Here is a 23,355-nt window from a genome sequence, read left to right as displayed (position 1 = left end):
CCCTTTGTCAGATGAGTAGATTGCAAAAATTTTCTCCCATTCTGTAGGTTGCCTGTTCACTCTGATGGTAGTTTCTTTTGCTGTGCAGAAGCTCACTGTTCCCCCATCGCCTAAAGTAGAATCCTCTTTCCTCTTTGCCTGTGTAACTTCCACACAACCACCAGACCAAAGTCACAGTATCAGGAAAGCTTGCCACAGCCTCCCCAGCTACACTAGATCCCATCATGACTTTCAGAGCACTGTTAGCTCCTTTATAGGCCTGACTCTGACTGTAGTTTCATAGATGGCTCATGTCTGTCTCCCCACAGACTAAAAGATCAATGAGGTCAGAGGCTGTGAAGGGTTTTGCTCACCATTTGATAACTCCAGTTACTATGTATTATAAGACTATACAGATTTCCCAAAAAACATTATAGCAGAAAAGGGTGAATGAAAACTTGAAGGATCTAATGTCATATAAGAAACTGAAAAGAGAATCAGAGATCTACCCCTAATAAGACCCCAATGGGGGTCTAAGAAATTATACGCATCATGAAAAATTAATTTAAGAAACATGAAATATATAAAAGTATTTATATATCTAAAACTATGTAAGGGTAGTGGATAAGAAGAGTAAAAATTAAGGAAACAAATGTGCTTCATTTATTATCTTGGTGTCTTATTGGCTGATTTGTATCAAACATTAAGGGAACAATAAGGGAACAAACATTGGTATCAAACATTAAGGGAACAAATAATACGTATACTTAAACCACTTTAGTGCATAGAAAATAACAGAACATTTCTTAGCTCATTTTATAAGCGTAGCATAACCCAATACCGATACAACCCAAGGATAGAAACAAAGAAACATTGAGCAATCTGATGAATAAATATAGATGCAAAACTTGGAAATAAATATTAACACCCAATCCAGGAATAAAGAAAACATTACAATTGAATAGCCTTTATACCAGGAATGTAAGAGTGGCTCAACATTGAGTAGTAATACAGGTGTCTACTCCAATCATTTTTAAATAGCTTATCAAAATTTGATAATACCCAACACCAAATCAGATGCAAACTCACGGAAAATTAGGAATAGAAGAAAATGTTTTAAAATTGATAAATTATATCTGCTGTGGATCCACAGCAAATATACATAGCAATGAAATGTGAGAGGTACACACATCAAGAAAAATCAATATATCCCCTTGTTGATTTATGTTGCTTCCAATGAAATGTGGGAGGTACACATGTCAAGAAAAATCAATATATCCCCTTGTTGATTTCTATTGCTTCCATTCAACAGTGTTCATTAGGTTGCAGCTAATACATTAACAGACACAAATAAATAAGTACCGTACAAACTGGAAAAGAAGAACCACTAGAACTTCTACTATTGTGCATTATAAATCACTGTCTATCTTAAAAACTAAAGACTATAAACTGGAAAAATAAGTTAACTATGGGGGACCATAATCAATACATTCACTCAAGAAATATTTTTCAAAAAAAAAAAAACTGAAAATAAGAAAATGTCCTTGGCTAGGAAGACTCCATATGCTGAAGATATCAAGTTTTCTATAAATTTAAGGCAATTCCCATATAAATTACACAACATAATGAACTGAGATTCATCACAGGAGTGCAAGGCTACTTTAACATAAAACAATCAATTGATGTAATATACACTATCAATAGAATTAAAAATAAAAACCATATGATCATCTACACTGATGCACAAAAATTATTTGACAAAATGTAACACACTTGTGTGATAAAAACACTCAATAAACTAGGAACAAGGGAATTTCATCAACCTGACAAAGGCCACCTATGAAAAAGCCACAAATAACATCATATTTGATGGCAAAAAACTAAATGCTTCTCCCTTGAGATCAGAATGAGATAAGAAGGTCCACACTTGCCACTTCTTTTCAGTATTGTGCTATAGGTTCTAGCCAGGGCAATCATGCCAGAAAAAGAAATAAAACAACCTGGAATAGAAAGTAAGGAGTAAAACTGTCTCCAACTGGATATATATCTATATATATCCACTAAGAAACTAAGAAACTATAGGAACTAATACATGAGTTCATCAAGCTTGCAGGATACATAATCAATATATAAAAACCAATGTTGTTTCAGTATAAAATCAAAAAATAAAATTAAGAAAACAATTCCATTTATAATAGCATTAAAAATAAAATACTTAGGAATAAATTGGCCAAAATAAAAGCAATACTTATTCTCCAAAACCACAAAACACTGTTGAAAAAAATTAAGATCTAGATAAATGGAAAAATACCTCATGTTCATGTTTTAGAAGACTTAATTGTCTTCCAGTTGTTAAGATGGCAATACTTCAAATTGTTCTACAGATTCAGCATAATTCCTATTAGCATTCCACCTGATCTCTTTGTAGAAATTGACCTGCTACTTCTAAAATTTAAATGTATTTGTTAGGTACCCAGAAGAGCTAAAAGAATCTTGAAAAGTTGGGGAACTCACACTTCCTAATTTCAAAAGTTACTACAAAACCACAGTAATCAAGAAAGTGTACTGGCATTACCACAGAAATATAGAGCAACAGAATAGCATCAAGAGTCCAGAAATAAAATCACATTTTATGTTCAACTGATGTGCTGGGGAAAACTTGATAGCTACATGGAAATGAATGAAACTGGACCTTTACCAAACATCATATATAAAACTAACTCAAAACAGATCAAAGACCTAAATATAGGAGTTAAAAACCCTACAACTCTTAGAAGAAAATATCTAAGTAAATTTGCATGATCTCTGATTTGGCTTAGATATAAAACTAAAAGCATAAACAGCAAAAGAAAAAAATATCTAAACTGGATTTCACCAAAATCTTTGTGCCTCAAAAGACACTATCAAGAAAGTGAAAAGGCAACCTACCAAAATGGGAGAAAATATTAGCAAAGCAATTATGAGACAAGGGAGTTATAGCTAGAATATACAAAGAAATCCTAAGTAGCCAATGATAAAAAGTGGTCAATGGCTCTGAATAGACATCTCTCCTAAGACAACATACATGCGGCCAATAAACACAAGAAAAGATACTCAACATCATTAGTCGCTAGAGAAATACTAATCAAAACCACACTGAGATAGCAGTTTACACCCATTATAAGAAGTCAGATAATAACAAGCGTTGGTGAGGATGTGGAGAAATCAGAACCCTTGTGTACAGCTGTTGGGAATGAAAAGTGGTGCAACTGCCATAGAAAGTTTGACAGTTCTTCAAAAAGTGAAACACAGAACTATTATATGACCCAGCAATTCCACTCCGAGATATATACCCCAAACCATAGAAAACAGGCATTCAAACCAAAACCTGTAGAAGAATGTTCACAGTAGCACTAGGTACAAGAGCTAAGATGTGGCAACAACCCAAATGTCTATCAACTGATGAATGGATTTTTAAAATGTGGTACGTATATCCAAAAAATGGAATATTATTTGGTCATAAAAATGAATGAGGTACTGACACATGCACAGTATGTAATTTTGAAAACAGTATGCTAGGTGAAAGACGCCAGGCACAAAAGGCTACATATTATATGATTCTTTTCAGACAGAATGCCCAGAATTGGTAAACCCACGGAGAAAGAGAGTAGACAATGGTTGCTTAGGGCTGGTGAGGCAAGGGGAAATAGGGGTGTAAGGAAGTGATAAGCTAAGGCGATAATAGCTAAAAAGGGTATCCAAGTTGCTTTACGAGTTAATGAAAATGTTCTAAAATTGACTGATGATAGTTGCACATATCCATGATTATACTAAAAACCACTGAATCGAACACTTTAAATGGATGAGCTGTATAGTACGTAAATTACACTTCAATAAAGCTGTTTTTAAAAGAAAATAGTAATAATACAAAGAACAAGCGATAAGTGCTTCTTGCAACCCTAGTATAAGCTCGGTCAGTCTACATTATAACTTTACATTTTTCTTAAAGGTATTCACTGATTTACAAATTCTTTCAGTTGTTTCATAACAAGAGAAGTTATTTTAACATACAATTATCTTATTTTTGTCTAGATAAAACTACAGAAATAACTTATCACAGAAAGAACGTGCTGAAGTTAATAACCTGTGTTATTCTCTAATTACCCTTAGTAAACTTCCTGTCTCTACAAGACGTTGCACAAAGCACACTTCATACTTGTCTTTTACTGTCAAATAAAAAAAAAATCTTATCAGTATGCAACATAAAATCTCTAGATGAGAAAACTCTTTATTGCAGAAGGGTACTGTATTTTGAGATGGACCAGAAAAATGAGGAGGAGAAAGAGCATTTATTAAAGCACGTAACAGGGCACAAATGGTACCAAGAAAGCCTGGGCATCCATGGTATACACCCACACATTCTGAGAACTAGAAGCCACTTCTGAAAGAAGCCTCACTAGAGACCTAAAAGTACTCAGTAGCACATGGAAATATGCCTATAACTCTACGTCATACCGCTTTCGGCTCAAAAGTGCCTGATAGCCATTTAAGAGAGAGGAACAATTAAGACTAGAACTAAGCAGAATGAACTTGAAGATCAGGAAAAAATCAATTGAGAATTCCTAACATATCCCATATATAAGAGGTGTTTTGAAGAATATAAAAAGAAACCAAATGTCTTTTCTAAGCATGGCTCTCCATTAATAAAGAAAAGCTCTGAGCTTTTGAAAAACGTTATTCAAACTTACTCCCCCAAAACTAAAAGAAGTGATAAACAGATCAAGGTGAATTCCTAAGCACTGCATTTTCATAATATTAAAAGTGCCTGTGGATAAAAAAGTGTAAATGTTATGCCATATATTAGCACCATGGGTCTAAGGGTTAAATAAAATCATACTCAGAACAAAAACAACCTACCATTATGTGTTCAAGTAGAGAATCTATTGCAACTATGTTATCAAAATATGTTCTGAAAAAAAGAAACAAAAGTCCTGTAAATAATTTTATTAGATCACAGTACATATTACACTTTGAATACATTTCTTGGTTTTGTCTACATTTAAATAAAAAACATAAATATCATTTGATTTTTGTGTTTTGGTAAAAAAAATCAGTATTGTAATATTATTTTAAAGAGATAAATGAAACTTGATCATTGACCTTAGAGTGAGGGCTCTATAATTCCAGAGAATGCAATCAGTATTTATTTTATTGGCAAGCATCAGTGTAGAAAGTGTGTTGCATTTAACAAAGTATGCAGAAATAAAATTGCATCTACCATATTTAAAATTTTCATTAATAATGCTGATCTAAAATAAAAATATTTAAATGTGCTAAATCTCATCAATCGTTAAATTATCACTGAAAACTGGAGAAAGTTAGTACTTAAAGTATACTGAGAAAGTAACGTAATTCACTTGAGAAGAAATGTCAGCATACAAGTAATGCTAAGGATCTAAGGACTTTATATATATAGTCTATATTCATTGTTACGAACAGCAAGTAAATGTTTCAGAGGCAAATAGTGCATATAATAAAATGTAAACCTGAAAAAATGTACATCAATATGCATGTAATATATGGAAAATGTAAAGAAGGACTCTTAAGATAGACTCCACTGGCTAGGTAGTGCTTTACCTAGTTGGCTTAGGTATCCAAAGAGAGCTTTTTCAGTCTCATACTTCTTTAATTTTATTATTTCAAAAACTAACTGTAACATAAACTAGTAACTTCAAACTAATTAATGAGGATCAATAATAATTACTGACGGGTAAACTGTTAGGTGCATTTACAGTGACATGTGAGACATAACATGTCATCATTGCTGCTGGAGGCCACAGAGGAAAAACTACATTATTACTTTAGTAAACTTGTAGGAGGACATGACCCTAAAGTTACCATGTCCTGGGGCATATTTTAGATTTCAGTGATTAATTATATGAGTCAGATACATAGACGATGTCCCCTGTAGTAAATAAAAGCAATAAAAATACGTGATTTAATAAATATCTATTATATAATTGCTTCCACTGCCAGTCAAAGGGAGTTTTTCTAGGCCAAATCAGGGAAACAGAACATTTTCTCGGAAATGATAACTGAGATACTATACCTGGGAAAAATTAAATAATAATAATAATAATGTTTAACTTCCTGACATTGTTAGAAAAACCAATTAGGACTTTTTGTAAAAAAATAAACCAGAACATTTTCCCTCCCACTGGAGCCAGTATTCTCCTGCAAAAATAGAGATATTTAGTGTCTTTAACATATTCTAAGAGAGTCTATTTAGAAAATATACATCAAAATTGAAAATTAAGATAATCACATATATATCTGCAATCCTTCACTTTAGAGTGAACGTGAATGAGAATGTAACTCTACAGTCCACAATATGATTAACTGTTCTTCCCAGACTACTCGTGAAGATGGATCTTCAGTTATCAGCTGCAATAGACGATAGTCTATTTCTGCCACAGGCTGCCCTTAATTTAAACCATTGATTAATATGAGCTACTACATCCCTAGAAACGAACACTTACTTTGATACGTCGAGTAGAAAGTCATTCAATTCAGTCTGTTTGGCAAGGCCTCTGCATACCTACCAAAATAATAGCTACAATTATAAGAGATTTCTGCTTATTCAAAAATAAAACTTCCAGAATACGAATTACCTTATTTATTGAAAGAAGGCCTAACACAATCACTTGGATTATAATGTAATAATAATATCAATAACCATTAATATTTACTGAATATTTAAATGTGCTAAGCATTGTTCTGAGCACTTTATATTTATTGTTTCAAGCACCACAAAACATTATAGGTTTGGAAGTTACATTTCATAATGGAGTTATAAAGATGTTAAAAACCTTACTGAGGCTTCAGAATTAATAAGTGATAGAAGCAGCATTCAGGTCTGGGTAGTCTACCCAAGTCCCTCTTTCGAACTACTTTACACTGTACTTCTAAAAACTGTAGTTGAGCACATGTTCCACCTACACTTGATAATTCAAGAGTCCTTTCCACTCGTTCTATTATACTACAGCTCGATTTTTCTTCCTAGCATACAGCTCCTCCCTCATCAACCTCAATTTGCTGAAACAGAAGTAGAAAAATAAAACCACCACCAAAAAAATTAAAAGAGAGAGGAAGAAGATACAAAGAATGCTATACTGCTACCATGTTCTTGAACTTTAAAGTCTAACCACCAGTAAAACTCTAAGTGGTTTGTCAGTTTTAAATTAGATAATATCTTCAAAAGAACCAGATATCTTAAAGTGAGAATGTTTCATAGACCACCTAGAGGAAAATTTAACTTAAGAAATGGAATCATAAAAATATCAATGCAACTCCAGTAGAAGATTATTCCTAGATTTTCAGCAGGACATATGCCATTTATTGCACAAATACATATATATATGTGTGTGTGTGTGTGCATGTGCATTATACATATATATATGTGGATGCACACACATATAATTGCAGAATATTTAAGGCACGGAGTAAGTAAATATAACTGATTAAATTAAAATTTCTAGAAATAACAGAATATTGTAATATCCGAAAATAAGGCATTAGGTGACCTAACCTCTACTCCACTCTTCAATGCTGTGTTCTAAAAACACTCTTCTCCCTTAGGAAGCCCCTGTAAAAACACCCCAAAGACTCACCTGCACCTGATGTATTGCTACTGAAGCCCAGGCAAGATTTGCTGTTGCAACCTAAAAAAAATTAGAAATACATACCTGTAAGTAATAATATGTATTTTACATATGTATATAACAAGTTTTTATCAGTCACATGTAGTCATCTCAACAAAGGACTGGGGCATACATGTGTATGAAGAATTTTCTGAGATCACTGAGCTTTTGAACATTTTCCAAACACAAAGCACCAAATATTTACAAGGTTTTTCTTTTATATTTTTCCCCTTCTATTTAATTGACTTTAATGTTCTCTTGTTCATCTTAATTTTGAATAAAATGGAAAACAAACTGATTGTTAAGAGAGTTGTAGCCCAATGATTTTAACAAAATTATTATTTTTCAGTTTAACAAAAATGCTATTGAAAAGTAATCTAATGACCACTTTAAATAATGAAATATTCCTAAAACATAAAAATCAAATATATATATTATATATATATACACATATATATATATACACCAGCTAACAAGTTCCTCAAAATTACTAGCTATTCTACTTTTATTATTCACTCATTCAACAAATATTCATGAGTGTCTATTATGTACCAGGCACTCTAGGTGCTGGAGATACTGCAGTAAATAACAGAAATAACAGAAATGGAGTAGCTTTCAGTGTACTTTAGGGAGAAGGACAAGAAAGGAAATAAGTATAGCATATAATATATTAGATGGTGACAGGTGCTACAGAGTAAAAGGTAGAGGGAAAGAAATACTGGATAGGAGCCATTCAAATGTACATGAAGTTTTCAGGGAGGGCTTTATAGAGAAGGCAATATTTGAGGAAATTCCAAAGGATGTGGCTGTGAGGGGGATAAGTAGAGAGAAGGAAAAATGCAAAGGCCTGAGTAGTAGCCTGTCAGCCTTGCCTGAGGATCCAGCATGGCTGGAGTGAGTGAGGGACAGGTGGGGTAGCAGGAGATGGGTTCATTCAGGCAAGTGGACAGGAGTTAGGCCACTGAAGGGAATTGGTTCATACTGGATGTGATAAATATCATGTTAATATTTGCTTTTAGTATTAATGAGCCAATTCAGTGGATAGTGAATGGAATGCAAATGTATTTGACACTAGAGCCTTTTATTCAGGACACAAGCTAAGAAAAAGACATTTTAAAGAAAATATAAAGACAACCAGAGTGTGAAAAATCTCAAAGGTCATTCTACTACTTTCTATGACTCAGAATACGGTACAGCATACCTTTTATTGTTATACTGGATTTTACTTAACAAAAGGACCATATTTCTTATGTAACCAGTTTCCTCTCTAAACAGAAACAGGTTTTAAAATCATCATTATTAGTATCAAAACACTGTTAAGCAAATTGTGATTTTAAATATTCATTCATGTATTTTCAGTTTAGTATTACTTAGCAATACTAACAAGCACTTTCAGTGAGCGAGGTACAACTACAAATTCTAACAGGCAGCGAGCCTTTAAAGAGCTCACCTCCTGGTGACTAAGACAGAAGGCTTCTTTGCCCCAGTGCCGATACAGCTCAAGAATACCAATCAAGTCACCAATTGCAGTGACAATCGGTAAGCAAAGAACAGACTGGATACGAGTCCCTGATTCCAGTCCAGTACCTCTTGGAAATCGTTCATCCTGAAAAACAAAAAGAGAAAAAGACATAAATTCAGTGAAATGATCATTAAGTTATGATTCTTATTTCCATCAGAAATTGCCATGATACTTGTAATCAATAATAAGCAGTACTTTTCAAAGGAAAACTAAATGATGATAGCCACCATAAATCTTATGTAAGGAAATGCTTACTTTTTCATGGAACTTATACCCAAATATTGCTTTAACATTTCTTTATCCTCATGCAGTATACATTGAATGAATGATGAAAGTTAATTTCATATAATAAAAATAATCATAAATGCTGACATCATCTTCTATGTGCCAGAACAGTCTCAGGGTGTTTACAGGTACAATGCCGCAGAGAAAATTACTCCAAACGTAAACACCATGTGAAGAAAATTATATATAAACTTTTTTCTACTTTTAAGCCTAGAGTAACACAAAAGTGTATGTTAACAACAGTCATTCTAATTGAATCTCAAAGGCCTATATTAAGTATTCAAATCATCTAATAATGATCAATTATTTATCATAAGAAATGAAATTGGTTCTTTGATTTTTAATAATTTTATAGCTTAGTAAAGTTACTCAAAGGAAGTACAGGGAAATTGAATGAATTAATGTCAAAAGCACCAATTCTATTTATTCAAATTCTACTGTCTGTAAGAAGCTATCAGGATGAATTAGAACTTCATGAAATAGTATAACTCTGTACTTGTAATTTACAGATCTTTTGAAAACGTACATACACAATAGAACATTTTCAAATGAGAAGTTGTGTAGCATGGGCCCTCCTCTCTCCTTCTCTCCTTCCCTCCCTTCTTTCCCTTCTCTCCTTCTGTCTCTTCCTTCCTTCCTCTAGCTACCCAGTTTATTCAAGGTCATACAAACAATGGTGGAAAAACCAAAATTAAAACCGAGGATTCACGGCTCCTACTAGCACTTAGAGCAACTTTTTTTTACAACTGTACACTTGTTACCTTTAAAGTCTATATTCCATGTCATAAAATTTCATTAAAATGTCCACATGTACTGTGGAAGACTAGACTGAGGGCTCCACCTTGTCTAGTTTCTCTGTACCTATGTCCTTTGATAGGGATCAATACCGAGTTTGGGCCTGTCCATGTGATTTGCTCTGGTTAATGGGAGGGTAGTAAATTTGATGTAAGCAGAGACTTGAAAACTCACTTGTATCTTTCCCACTACTTCTTTCAGACTCCTGCTACCATCACAAAAACAAGCCAGGATAGCCTTACTGGAAGGGGATGAGAGGCACAGGGAAAGCAGAGGGCATAAGAGGCCAGCCAGCACCTAACTGATGGCCAGCTGACCTCAGACACATAGGCAAGCCCAACTGACAGCAGTCCAGATCAGCAGAATAACCCAGTCCTTAGATTCATAAGAAATAACATGTGGCTACTGTAGGATACCACTGAAATTTGAGGTGGTTTGTCACACAGCAATAGCTAACTCATTCATACGCATCCTAGCAAAATATGAAACATAAAACAGTAATCATTTAGTTTACATTCATATAAATATACACGGTATTTTTGTGTTTAACTGTACTGGCATGTGTTGAAATAAGAACTGTGCAAATTTAGCTCTTAGTTGGTAAAGGGAATGTTCTGAGTATAAAAAATTAACTTACACATCAATACACTGAGCTGTAACTAGCTTTAAAGCTTTTTAAAATGAAACCGTTTAAATCATAACATGAAAATGATAGGCCGTCTTTCTTAAACACTTTAGGTTAAAAAGATCACAAAGAGTCGAAAAGCCACTTACTCCAAGGATATCTTCTACTAGCAATGTTTTCCTGGACTTGGCCACATAAGCAGAGATGGTGGTGCCCTGAGTGATGGGCCCAGCAGGGATGAGGCGCGGTTTTCCTTCCTTCATCCCAGGTGGTGTGAATACGCACAGGCTCTAGGGAGAAGAAAAGATGTTTTACAGACTTTCCTGTGCATATGCATAGTACAAAAAGACACACGTGAATCTTACTCAATAGTCATAATAAATCTGTGAGTCAATTAAAAGGACAGTCATAAAATGAGGAAAGGTGCTTTGCCATGATCAAACCAGAGTATCTAAAGTGAAACTATCTCACATTTCCAATTCACAAAAAAGTGCAAACTCAAATTTAAAACTTAAATGAATGTACAGGCAAAGAAACACTCGTCAAATAGCCTCCTATTTTGATACATAGAAAAAAATGAAATCAGAAAAAACGCCTCCCATCATTGGGATCAAGATTCTATCAGACCACAAACACACACAGGGTCCAGCCTCCCTACAGACTTGATACATGTTACCTGAAGATAGAATCAGTAGCTGCAAGTCAAGTGATTTGGTTACATTCTTCATTTTCATTAGAAATCTTCCCTTCTCAGAACCTTCTCTTTATAAGACTCACTCACATTATTTCGATGGCTAGCTTATAAGACTGCAGATTCAGAATACTCTAGATGAAAAATTTGCTCTTCTCTGAGCAAAACTCTTGACAAAATCTGAGTGATCCTTCCCCTTTCAAATGACTGGGTGGGAAGGTAATGTCCTGAAACTATTTTAAAATAAATCGTTTTTAAAAAATAGAATCAGTTATTTTGATGAAATCCAAACATATGTTAAAACTACTTTCTACTAAATAAGAATTGCTACTTAAATCACGTAGAAATTGGGGGCAATGTTTTGACATAATTGTATTACGATTATCTACAAAATTTGAAAATACTAAGGTTGAGGTAAATTTCCCACAGACTTCACTTTATTTTTATCTTATGTTGGATTACTCTACCTAAGAACGAAGACAATTTGAAGCAGTAAGTATTAGACAGCCCTCTGAACCTAAGCACCTTTCTACAATACTTGTTATTATGAAGGTAGCTCTAAGGATGAGACAGATATATTTATTAACTTATCAGGTAAGTGGTTTTTAAGCTTTGTGAAATTACAGAACTCTTTCTTTCAACATGTTAAAATCAAAAGAGAATGAACCCCATTAACTTGATTTAAGAAATCCCATAAACTTGGTTTAATGAACAAGGAGGAAGGGAGAGGAAAGCAAGGCTTTGCTTTAATCCTGGGTGCTTTAAATTAATAACAAGTATAAATGATTAGAAGTTAAGTTCAAAATACCTGCATTTCCAAGTATACCTACATAGGGTTGTGCTTAAGTCATATTTGCTGTTAAGTACAATGCATGTGAAAAATTTATTTTAAGTAATTATTTTGAAAAGAATGAAGCTATTTATAGGTTCAAATAGAAAGTTTATACTTCTGGATTAAAATTTTCATATATGATGAATGACAGTTGTAACTTAGTTATTCTTTAAAGGGCTAGAAAAACCATTTTCTAGTTACTGTAACTACATTAGGCACCAATATACACATGGCATAGAGTAAGACTCTCATTAGATTGAATATCTATCATTGTCCAAACACAATTCAGTTTGTCACCCTTTCTTAAGACAGAAAGAGTAGAAAGGTAATTCAAGAACAAAAAGGAGATAAACGCAAGAAAAAAAATTTAAAAAGTGGTATATTTAGAATGAAGAAAAATTAGAATTGACAATGATTTTCTCAAACTATAAGGAAGCAACTGTGCCTTTTCTGTACCAAAGACAGAACTGCAGGAAGTGAACGTAAATTGAACTGAGTGGTTTAGATGACTCTTAAAGAAGAACATGTCATAACGAAAACAGAAGGTGAACTCCGGAGCAAGCTTCCAACAGTAGCTCTGAATTGTGAATTTTTGTGGGGGGTGCGGAGGGAGTCATAGCTTTTGGCTGCAGTTGTTTGTCTGAAAAGGTAAAACACACATCTTTTTTTTATGACTTAGCCATAGGCCCTTTAAGGCTGAATTTAATCACATGTTCAAGTTATATGTAGCTTCATAATCCAATAATAACGGACTATCATATACATTCCTACATTATTAGATGATCATATATTCAGTATTATAAAATATGTATTGCTTCTGTGGAGGTTTCATATGACACACAAGTAACAGATAAGCAAATACTGTACCCAAGAGTGTATGGAAAGCTCTTCTATCTATTAAGTTTGCTGAAAATAAAAGGTTTAGAAGTCTTTTAACTACTTGCTAGAATATGAAAACCTTCTCTATGTAGTTAAAAAATAATTATCAAAAATTGACTAATACTTTATAGTGGAAGCTTCATACTTGTTTTCCTAATTAGCTCGCGATTTTTGTTCACATTAATCAAACAGAAATGTTTCCAATGAGAGCTGATGATAAATGCTAACAAAACATTGAATACATTGCAATATGAAGGCCAAAAACTCCAACAGAAGGGAAAATGAAGCCTAACCTCACAACACACACTTGTTTCTGACATGTTTTCACGGCTCCACTTTCCCCCCTTTATATTAGTGGTTCCCTACTCTGTGGTTTTTGTTTTGTTTGCCTCCAAACAATTTACCTGCAGAAGTTCCCTTTTTAACATTCATTTCTAATTGAGAATCAGTCACTGGTTGGAATCACATGTTTTGCAGAAGTATTTTTTTAACTGATTTTTGTAGTTGAATGCATTGATAGGTAGCTACCTGTTACAAATATAAAAAGTCAATAATGAACCTCTAAAATAGAGGTTGAATTTTACAGATATTCAGGGCTAGGGAAAAGTTAATTCAAACTCCTTTTACTCCACAGATATTGTCAAGTAGGAGGTCATGGACTGAATCATCATTTTCCCACTGAGTGAACTGCCACCTTCATCATACACTTCATCCTCAAATATACTTTAATTTTTAATTTTTAATTTTTTTGAGACAGAGTTTTGCTTTTGTTGCCCAGGTTGGAGTGCAATGGTGCAGTCTTGGCTCACTGCAACCTCTGCCTCCTGGGTTCAAGCGATTCTCCTGCCTCAGCCTCCTGAGTAGCTGGGATTACAGGCATATGCTATCACACCTGGCTAATTATGTATTTTTAGTAGAGATGGGATTTCTCCATGTTGGTCAGGCTGGTCTCAGACTCCCGACCTCAGGTGATCCACCCCACATTAGCCTCCCAAAGTGCTGGGATTACAGGCGTGAGTCACTGTGCCCCACCTATCCTTAAATATACTTGGATCTGTTTCTGAATTCCCAATTCTGTATCATTGGGTTTACTTGTAGACCACAGTTTTAATTATTATAAAAAGTTTACAGTACATGTTGTGATTTGGCAAGGCAAATCCTGACTTAGTTCTTAGTATTTCAAAATAATCATGATTTATTTTATAAGCTATACACTTTGGCCTGGGCACAGTGACTCATCCTTATAATCCCAGGGCTTTTGGAGGCTGTGGTAGGAGGATGGCTTGAGACTAGGAGTTCAAGATCAGCCTGGGCAACATAGTGAGACCCCACCTCTACAAAAAATAAAAAAATTAGCTGGGTGAGGTGGTGCATGCCTGTAGCACTAGCTACTCAGGAGGCCGAGGTGGGAGGATCACTTGAAGCCAGAAGTTTGAGGTTACAGTGAGCTAAGATTGTGCTACTATACTCCAGCCTGGGTGACAGACTGAGATCCTGCTTAAAAACAAAAAAACAAACAAACAAAAAAGATATACACTTTGCATTTCTCATTGGTGAAGTATCTACAAGAATGCATTAATCATTAATAAAAGATTAATGTAAATAAGTTCTAAAGACATTTACACAGGAAATAGGGACTTCATTTTTCAAAATCAATATAATTGCTGACTTAAAGATTTAACTGGGATATTCAGATTAATAACATAAAAAACCTTATGCTCACTATTTTCATAGAAGGATGAATAAAAACACCAGACATTATTTTAAGAAGTATTAAGCCTCTTATCCACATATTTACAATATCAAATTTATCTATAATATCCAGAGTTGAACTGGGTCTCTACGATTAACTCCTGCTCTACTATTGTATAAATATATGAAAACTGTAATTAGAACAAGCATCTTTTAGAGGCCAGAAATAAAAACCACAACTAAAAAATAAGGAAAAACTTTAAAGTTTCAAACAGTAGCCACCGCTATCGTTTCCAGAGAAGAAAGTAACTGCCTTCAGGATATCTACTTGACCAAAGGCTGCTGCAGCTCTTTAGCATTTGAGAGTTCTAGAGGTGAAGGTGACCACTAGTCCCTCCACTTCTCAACTAGCATCAATGAAATTACCCAAAGAGGAGAAAATCAATCCTATCAGAGTCCAGGAAGTTCTAGGGGAGGAATCAGCTTTTAAATTTTTCTAAGAAACTCATTAGAAGGTAGCTAATATTTTGTGGTAACAGCAAATTTTTGTATCTATTTCTAAAGAGATAATTTAAACTAGAAAAGATTGGGTGCACAAGTCATAATCAATAGGTTGGTTCAATAAAGGAATTTAAAACATTCAAATTATAAAAATGTCAATTTGGGGAAATAAATTGATTTGGTGGAAAATGAACAAGAGAATAGACTAATACAATTTATAAAAACACCATATTTTAATAAAATAGAAAAATCCAATTCATTGATATCAGCCAAATAGATGTTTACTTCACTTGGTTAACACTTGCCTTCATCTTTCTTTCCATGTACAATTCAAACATCACTTTATTCATGAGACTTCAATTCAATGTAGAGACTTCAACTCACAACCAGTTAAATTTTAGAAACAAGGTATTTAGGTTTACCAATACGCTATTATCCTTTTAGACACTAGATGGCACTGGATAGTAAACAAATTTAGATCTATGTAGATGGCCGTAAGTAAATAGCTCCCACATTTACCTGGAACTTGATATATGGATGACTAACTTTGTTTGCATAATTCTTAAAAATAAATCTGCTGAAGTTCACTGTGCACTTGAAAAAGGCAAACAATTACTATAAACTACCAGCTCTGAATACGAAGAATGCAATATTTCCGGTGAATATTTAATGCATACATATTGAAGCTAAAACTTAAGATTCTTCTGCTCTTCCATTTTTTTCAATTGTATCCCAAGTACAAAACTGAAAATGTGTTCTTCCCAGCATGTGGGTAATAAAAATCAAGTAACAAAAGGGCAGGGGGAAGCTATGTTCTTAAAAGAAGTATTGTGTTAGGGTGGAAAGAGCCTATAGCTTTTCTTTGTAGAAAGCACAGTAACTTTGGAATGGGAGCCTAGCCTTTAGTTTTTGACTAGCTGTGTGAACTCGGATAATCGTACCCATAAAAGAGACCTTGGCCACCTCATCCCTAAAATGAAAAGATTAAATTAAAAAATTTGGAAGTGTCTCTTTTAGCTTTAGCATTCTATGAATCTAGGACTTCTAGAGTCATTTAGTTGCTCATGTTTGTAAATAAAAGTAACACACAACTGCTTAACTAACATCAAACCTGTAAATTGTGGAAAGATTATTTTTAAAATAACATATATATATAAAACTATCAATAAATTTACTTTTGAATTGAAAATTTTAAGGTATAAAGTACATAAGGTTTTCAGCTTTCACAAACAACTCTGATAGATAACAGTGGAAAAACTATAAAGATAAATATTATCAGGCATGTTATACATGTAACTAAGTGTAGCCATACAAACAATAAAAGTTGAATTAGGCAAAAATTCAGTCATGAAAAAATTATTTTTTTCCCAAAAAAACATCTCAAGAGCACTTTGTCTATAGCAGACATTGCTATATGCCAGGATACAACATACACTGTTTTCTTTGTTAACTCCAGATTTCTCAGAAATTGCTTCTTCTGCCCCAAAGACATCCTTTATTTTCCGTCTCATCTACTAAGTGAGAGGTCTTAAATCCCCACTCAAATATTGTCTCCTCAGCATCCAATCTGTTTTTATGTGCTGCAGCCCCATCACATTCATGGTCACAGAGCCCTTGAGCTCCTCTGTTAGCACATAAAAATCATGTGCTGTAACTAGTTGTTGATTTTTCTATCTCCCCTACTGCTTATACATTCTTTGATGTCAGAAATAATTTTGTTTTTGTTTGCTCAGCAATTTAGCACAGTTTTTTGGTACTCAGCAGATGTTTTAAACAGTTTGTTAAACAAACAGCATTTATGGTGTAACATTTAACTAATGGAGGGTAAATGGTAAATTAAGGTTTAGAAAGTTTAAGAATCTTTCTAAACCATGGGCAAGGACTTCATGTCTAAAACACCAAAAGCAACGGCAACAAAAGCCAAAATTGACAAATGGGATCTAAATTAAAGAGCTTCTGCACAGCAAAAGAAACTACCATCAGAGTGAACAGGCAACCTACAGAATGGGAGAAAATTTTTGCAATCTACTCATCTGACAAAGGGCTAATATCCAGAACCTATAAAGAACTCAATCAAATTTACAAGAAAAAAACAAGCAACTCCATCAAAAAGCGGGCAAAGGATATGAACAGACACTTCTCAAAAGAAGACATTCATACAGCCAACAGACACATGAAAAAATGCTCATCACCACTGGCCATCAGAGAAATGCAAATCAAAACCACAATGAGATACCATCTCACACCAGTTAGAATGGTGATCATTAAAAAGTCAGGAAACAACAGGTGCTGGAGAGGATGTGGAGAAATAGGAACACTTTTACACTGTTGGTGGGACTGCAAACTAGTTCAACCATTGTGGAAAATAGTGTGGCGATTCCTCAAGGATCTAGAACTAGAAATACCATTTGACCCAGCCATCCCATTACTGGGGATATACCCAAAGGATTATAAGTCATGCTGCTATAAAGACACATGCGTGCGTATGTTTATTGCGGCACTATTCACAATAGCAAAGACTTGGAATCAACCCAAATGTCCATCAGTGGCAGACTGGATTAAGGAAATGTGGCACATATACACCGTGGAATACTATGCAGCCATAAAAAAGGATGAGTTCGTGTCCTTTGTAGAGACATGGATGCAGCTGGAAACCATCATTCTCAGCAAACTATCGCAAGAACAGAAAACCAAACACCGCATGTTCTCACTCATAGGTGGGAAATGAACAATGAGATCACTTGGACACAGGAAGGGGAGCATCACACATCGGGTTCTATTGTGGGGTGGGGGTAGGGGGGAGAGATAGCATTAGGAGACATACCTAATGTAAATGACGAGTTAATGGGTGCAGCACACCAACATGGCACATGTACACATATGTAACAAACCTGCACGTTGTGCACATGTACCCTAGAACTTAAAGTATAATTTTAAAAAATGATAATAAAAAAAATTTTTCTTTAAATCTTGCCAAGTCACACAATTATTAATTACACAATTATTAAGTGGTGAAACAGAACTCATACAATCTAACTCCACAACCAAAATTATTTCAATGCTAAACTACTTACTGGGAAATTTTCCTTTTTCCCCCAAGTTCTGAAAAAGTATAAGGAGCACAGGAATTCTCCTTCTTAAAGGGCTGCCCCAGTAGCAAATGAACAATGTAGGTACAGGAGCCCAGGCTGGGCTCATCACTGTCTCCCCGGGTTTAACGTGGTGCCTGGTAATGACTGGTGCTCAAAAACAGTCACATGAATCATGTCCTACTGGTTTGTAGAAAGGTAATATTTCAACAGTGTCTTCAATCTCCTCCGTGGCTACTGGACTAATACGTTTTCGATTATCCTTTGTATTAAATAGGATAATTTATATTTTCCTTGAAAACTGTTCTTTCTAATCTAGGTTTTCACATTTGTTAGTAAAAATAATTCCTCATAATTTCTCATTTTCATTATATCTATTGTTTTACTTTAATGTATTTAATTTCTGTCTAAGAATTCTTCATAGGACTCCTATAATGGCTAAAAGCAAAGGAAATTGGAGGGCTCAGAAGAAGACAGGAAGATGAAGGGAAGTTTGAAACTTCCCAAAAACTTGTTGAATGGTTGTGAACAAAATGCTGATAGTGATGTGGATAGCCTTTCTGTGAGGGAAGTCTAAGTCAAGACCCCTTTAGAGGGCCAAGACAGGCAACAGGCCACACATTCATCTTCGGTTGAAGGACAAATACACTTACCCCAGCAAAGAGGCTGCAAGGAAGCCAGATTATTTTGAAATTAGTACTGGAGGGAAAATAAGAATCTCCTCTGAGAAGTCACAATTGTGCATATGGATTTGACTCTTGAAGCCATACTACTTTGTAGTCTGAAAATTCATCTCAACCAGATAATTCAGTTTAAAATGGTTTTGGATTGGTAGTACTTTAAGTGACTAGCAGAAACAAATGCCTGTCTATCTCCAAGAGAGGAACTAGAAAGGCATTTCTAATAAGCCTTGAGAGTATCCATTTAAGAGCCCTATGAAAGAATAGAATTCACAGTTACAGAGAGAGAGAGAGAGAGGGAAAGAGAGAGGGAAAGAGACAGAGAAAGGAAAAATAAAAAGAAAACCATAAAACACATAAGCAAAAAAGTCACCATCTGTCAGAGTTGGATGAAACACACGCAAGAAACTGTAAATTCAAAAGAACATCAAGAAGTATAGTTAATGTATTTCAAGAAATAAAAGACAAGTTTGAAAATATGCACAGGAAATAAAAACTATAATGAAAACCAAAATAAATTTAAAAACAGTATCTTTATTTTAGTCAATATTCAGAGAGATAATTTATCAACCTGAACTCTATCTATCAAAGATATATTCCAGGAAAGTGGGTGAAATAAAGACAAATTCACATAAACACAAACTGAGAGTGCTTTCCAGCAGCAAACTCTCGCTGAGGGAAACTCTGGAGGATGTATTTCAGATGGAAGAAAAGTGATCCCAAACGGGACGACTCGAGATACAAGAAGAAATGAAGAACAAAGACAGTAGTAATCATGTAGATACATCTAAAGAAACACTTGAATGAACTTAAGGTATCTCAGCCCATGTCTTCTTCCTACCCACAGAAATCCCTGGGTTAAGGAATTAACAAGGGCTTAGCTCTCTAGGTGGAATGCATAAAGGGCAAAACAGAGTGAGCAAAACACAGTAATTATCCCCAAGAATGATCCTCCCAGGCAGATCAGGTATCTGTCTCCATAAAGCTGATATTCTAGCAAGAAAGCCAGATAAACAAATAACCACTCAAATCACAGATAAACATGTAATCACAGACTCAGCTATGTTCTATGAAGGAGACATACATAACATTGAGAAAGCAAAATACAGTGTACAGTGGGATCCGACTTGGGAAGCTGAGAGACAGCTACAATTTCACTATGCACCCTGCTGTTCACAGGGATATTAAGTTGAAGAAGAGACTCAGTCCCTGAGATGCGGGAAAGAAAGAAGGAAGAGGGAATCAGTGCCCCTAGCGAGAAGCATACCCAGTAAATGGACTGGCCTTAGGAGTTTAGAATAAGGAGCCAGAATACGGAGCTTGCAGTGAGCTGAGATCTGGCCACTGCACTCCGGCGCGGGCGACAGAGCGAGACTCCGTCTCAAAAAAAAAAGAATAAGGAGCTAGAATAAAACTGAGAGGATATTGCACCAGTCCTTTAAGTTACTAAAGTAAAAGACAAGTAAAGATGAAATAATTCAAATTGATACATAAAATTACAATTTAGATATTGTAGATAGAAAACCTTTTTGCTGAATCATAAGAGGAAACTACTTCATTGAGACCAATGTATAGAGAAGTCTGCAAATAAAGCAAAAAAAAAAAAAAAATTTTTAAGCCAAGTGATTAAGAATATGGGTTTTGTAACCTAAATCCAAGCCCTGCAAAGTCAGCATTTTGGGCTCCCATCCACTGCAGCCACAGGGTGCCTGCTGCCTGCACCTCTCAGTCTCTGCCCGCAGCTGTCTCTGTTCTCTTTCCACAGGGCAAGAGAGCATCCTGTAGAGGCAGCCTCAACTTCAGGGTTGTTACCACTTTCGTTCAGGTGAACGGCTAGAATTGCTGAATCCAAGATACAGGTTTTAGCAAAGAATCTGCCGGGGCCCTCATGGGCCACATGTCCACCCGGATCTGAACTAGACACCTGAGGGTAAGGGGCTGGATGTGAGCACGGCTGCATGGCCACACGGGGGACTGCTGGAGGCGGCTCAGGAGTAATGCGACGTGGACCACAATAGACTGCATTCCACACATATCAGCCAATTAAAAAATAATGGTAAACTGCAAAATATTTTTCTAAAAGAAATTACTAACTTTTAACAAAAACTTGGACATTTTAAAAATAATTTTTAATGCACAGAAAAAAATAATATCCATTTGTTATTTTAGTAGCTTAGCCATTTTAGAATACTACCAGTGTCTGAAATATAGTTTATTTAGAAGTGGTAGTAATATCTGAGTAATGCAAATTAATCAACATTCTTATCTGACTGTTTATATGAAAGGCACTAGGAGAGGGGCTTGGGAAATACAAGAATTAACAAGAAAATGTCTTTGTCCTAAATAAGCCTTTGTAGCAAGCGTAATTTACTACAATACAAGGGAAAACAATGGCCATGGAAACGAATAAGATAAGCTGTAAGTTAATTAAATCAGCCAATAAATATTTTTGTGCAACTATTTTCACACTCTGCAAAACTGTTATATTTAAGAGTCCTACTAAAAATCTCAGAATGCTTTTGTCTCTATTCCTAGTAACACTGTATATAATGTAAATAATTTTACACATCTTTTGATTACTCAAGAATACATGTAGCATATTGCAAAAATACATTCCAAATCTCAGATAGCAATGCCTAACACATAAGAAATGTGAAGCAAAAATGTGTCAAATAAATTTATGAGGGAATTTATACATTAAAGTTATGAATATTAGTATTATTGGCTCAAATTGTGCTAAAATATGTATACTTTTTAATACTGTATCAAAAATCAAATGCCAGTAATTGAACATCTTGAAATACTTTTGGAAGTGCCTATATATGTTGCATTTTACTGTGCTCCAGGTAAGTTAGACCAGAAACACAGGATCCGGGCTGCCGACGGAAGACTGGAACAGCCAGAGCTGAGAATCCCCATTCCTTGACTGGCCTGAGCCTACTACAGTAAGGCAGCTTAGGGATCTAGACTCAGAGCCCTAGAACTACACCCTAGGAGCTTTAGAGTCATCTGCAAAAACTTTACAAATCACCAAGAAAACGTTCAACTTTCTGTAGATTGTGTGTAAAGAGGGTACAGGAATTCCCCTCCAACACCCAAGCTCACAGTGCCAATTAACTTTTATACAAAACACTAAATCTAGAAACACTATTTATAACTGAGGGTACCACAAACCAAAGGAAACACACACACACACACACACATACACACACACACACACACACATACACACACACACACACAGAAGATTTTATGCCTAAATGTTGCCATGTCAGTAAAATTCTTGACTGGTAACAACCAAATATAGAAACTAAAACCAAAATGAATTTAAATGAAAAATACTTAACCATGAAATGTCTGTTGTTTATAACTTTTTTAAAGGAGCTTATGATATTTTCTTATCTAGAGCACCAAAATCTAAATTTAGATACTTACATTATTGCACTCTCCAAGGAAATACAATGCAAATCCATCAGCTTTTGTGGCTGCCAAAGTAATAAGAAAAGGAAGAAACTGAGCTCAGTGGGAGAATCTAACATGTATGCATTCTCTACGGTGAGAGGCAGATGTGAGTCTTTCAAACTGATTTGTTAACAGAATCAATGGTCATGCAGTAAATGGAACAAAATCATTTATGGTCTTACTCAATAGCATAATGAAAATATCCTCTACATTTTTCATCAGTGAGTATAAAATTTAAGACATGATATCCTCAAATGCATACAGCAGTCAATGTACTACATAGTAACATATTTGTTGAACTGTAAGTATTCAGAATCGTTTAATATTTTTAAAATTTGAGAACTGTGCTTAAATTTTAAAGTTTCTAAAATACCACAAGTGACATTTATAATATTAATTAACCAAAATTAATTAAGTATCAACCTAAAAAGCCGATGTATTCATCTACAATTGTCACTGAAGCAAACATAACTTAACTTACCTAAAATTGTTTCAGGGCCATCTGAAGGCAACTATAGCAGTTAACAGTGTAAGTCTTGGAGGGACTGCCTCAATTTAACCCCCTACTTAACTCCTTTTTACCTGTATCACTTTGGGTAAGATGTTTAACCTCTCTGTTCTATAGCTTCCTCATCAGTAAAATA

The 23,355-nt window shown here is 34.8% G+C and overlaps 1 protein-coding gene across 3 annotated transcripts in view; it reads right to left on the bottom strand.

The window, feature by feature from the left end:
- The window catches only part of PDE10A (phosphodiesterase 10A), a 339,233-nt gene that overhangs the window by 92,445 nt on the left and 223,433 nt on the right, over positions 1–23,355 (bottom strand). For all 3 annotated transcript variants that reach the window (XM_011934966.1, XM_011934965.1, XM_011934967.1), the window contains 6 exons: positions 22,685–22,734; positions 11,035–11,175; positions 9,109–9,264; positions 7,629–7,679; positions 6,498–6,556; positions 4,876–4,927 (listed from right to left, as the gene is read on the bottom strand). In XM_011934966.1, the coding sequence (XP_011790356.1) occupies positions 4,876–4,927; positions 6,498–6,556; positions 7,629–7,679; positions 9,109–9,264; positions 11,035–11,175; positions 22,685–22,734 (509 nt within the window). The remainder of the gene's footprint in view (positions 1–4,875; positions 4,928–6,497; positions 6,557–7,628; positions 7,680–9,108; positions 9,265–11,034; positions 11,176–22,684; positions 22,735–23,355) is intronic.

Source organism: Colobus angolensis, unplaced genomic scaffold (assembly GCF_000951035.1).
Source record: "Colobus angolensis palliatus isolate OR3802 unplaced genomic scaffold, Cang.pa_1.0 Scaffold14, whole genome shotgun sequence".
NCBI lineage: Eukaryota > Metazoa > Chordata > Mammalia > Primates > Cercopithecidae > Colobus > Colobus angolensis.
This window is presented reverse-complemented; position numbering and strand designations above follow the sequence as displayed.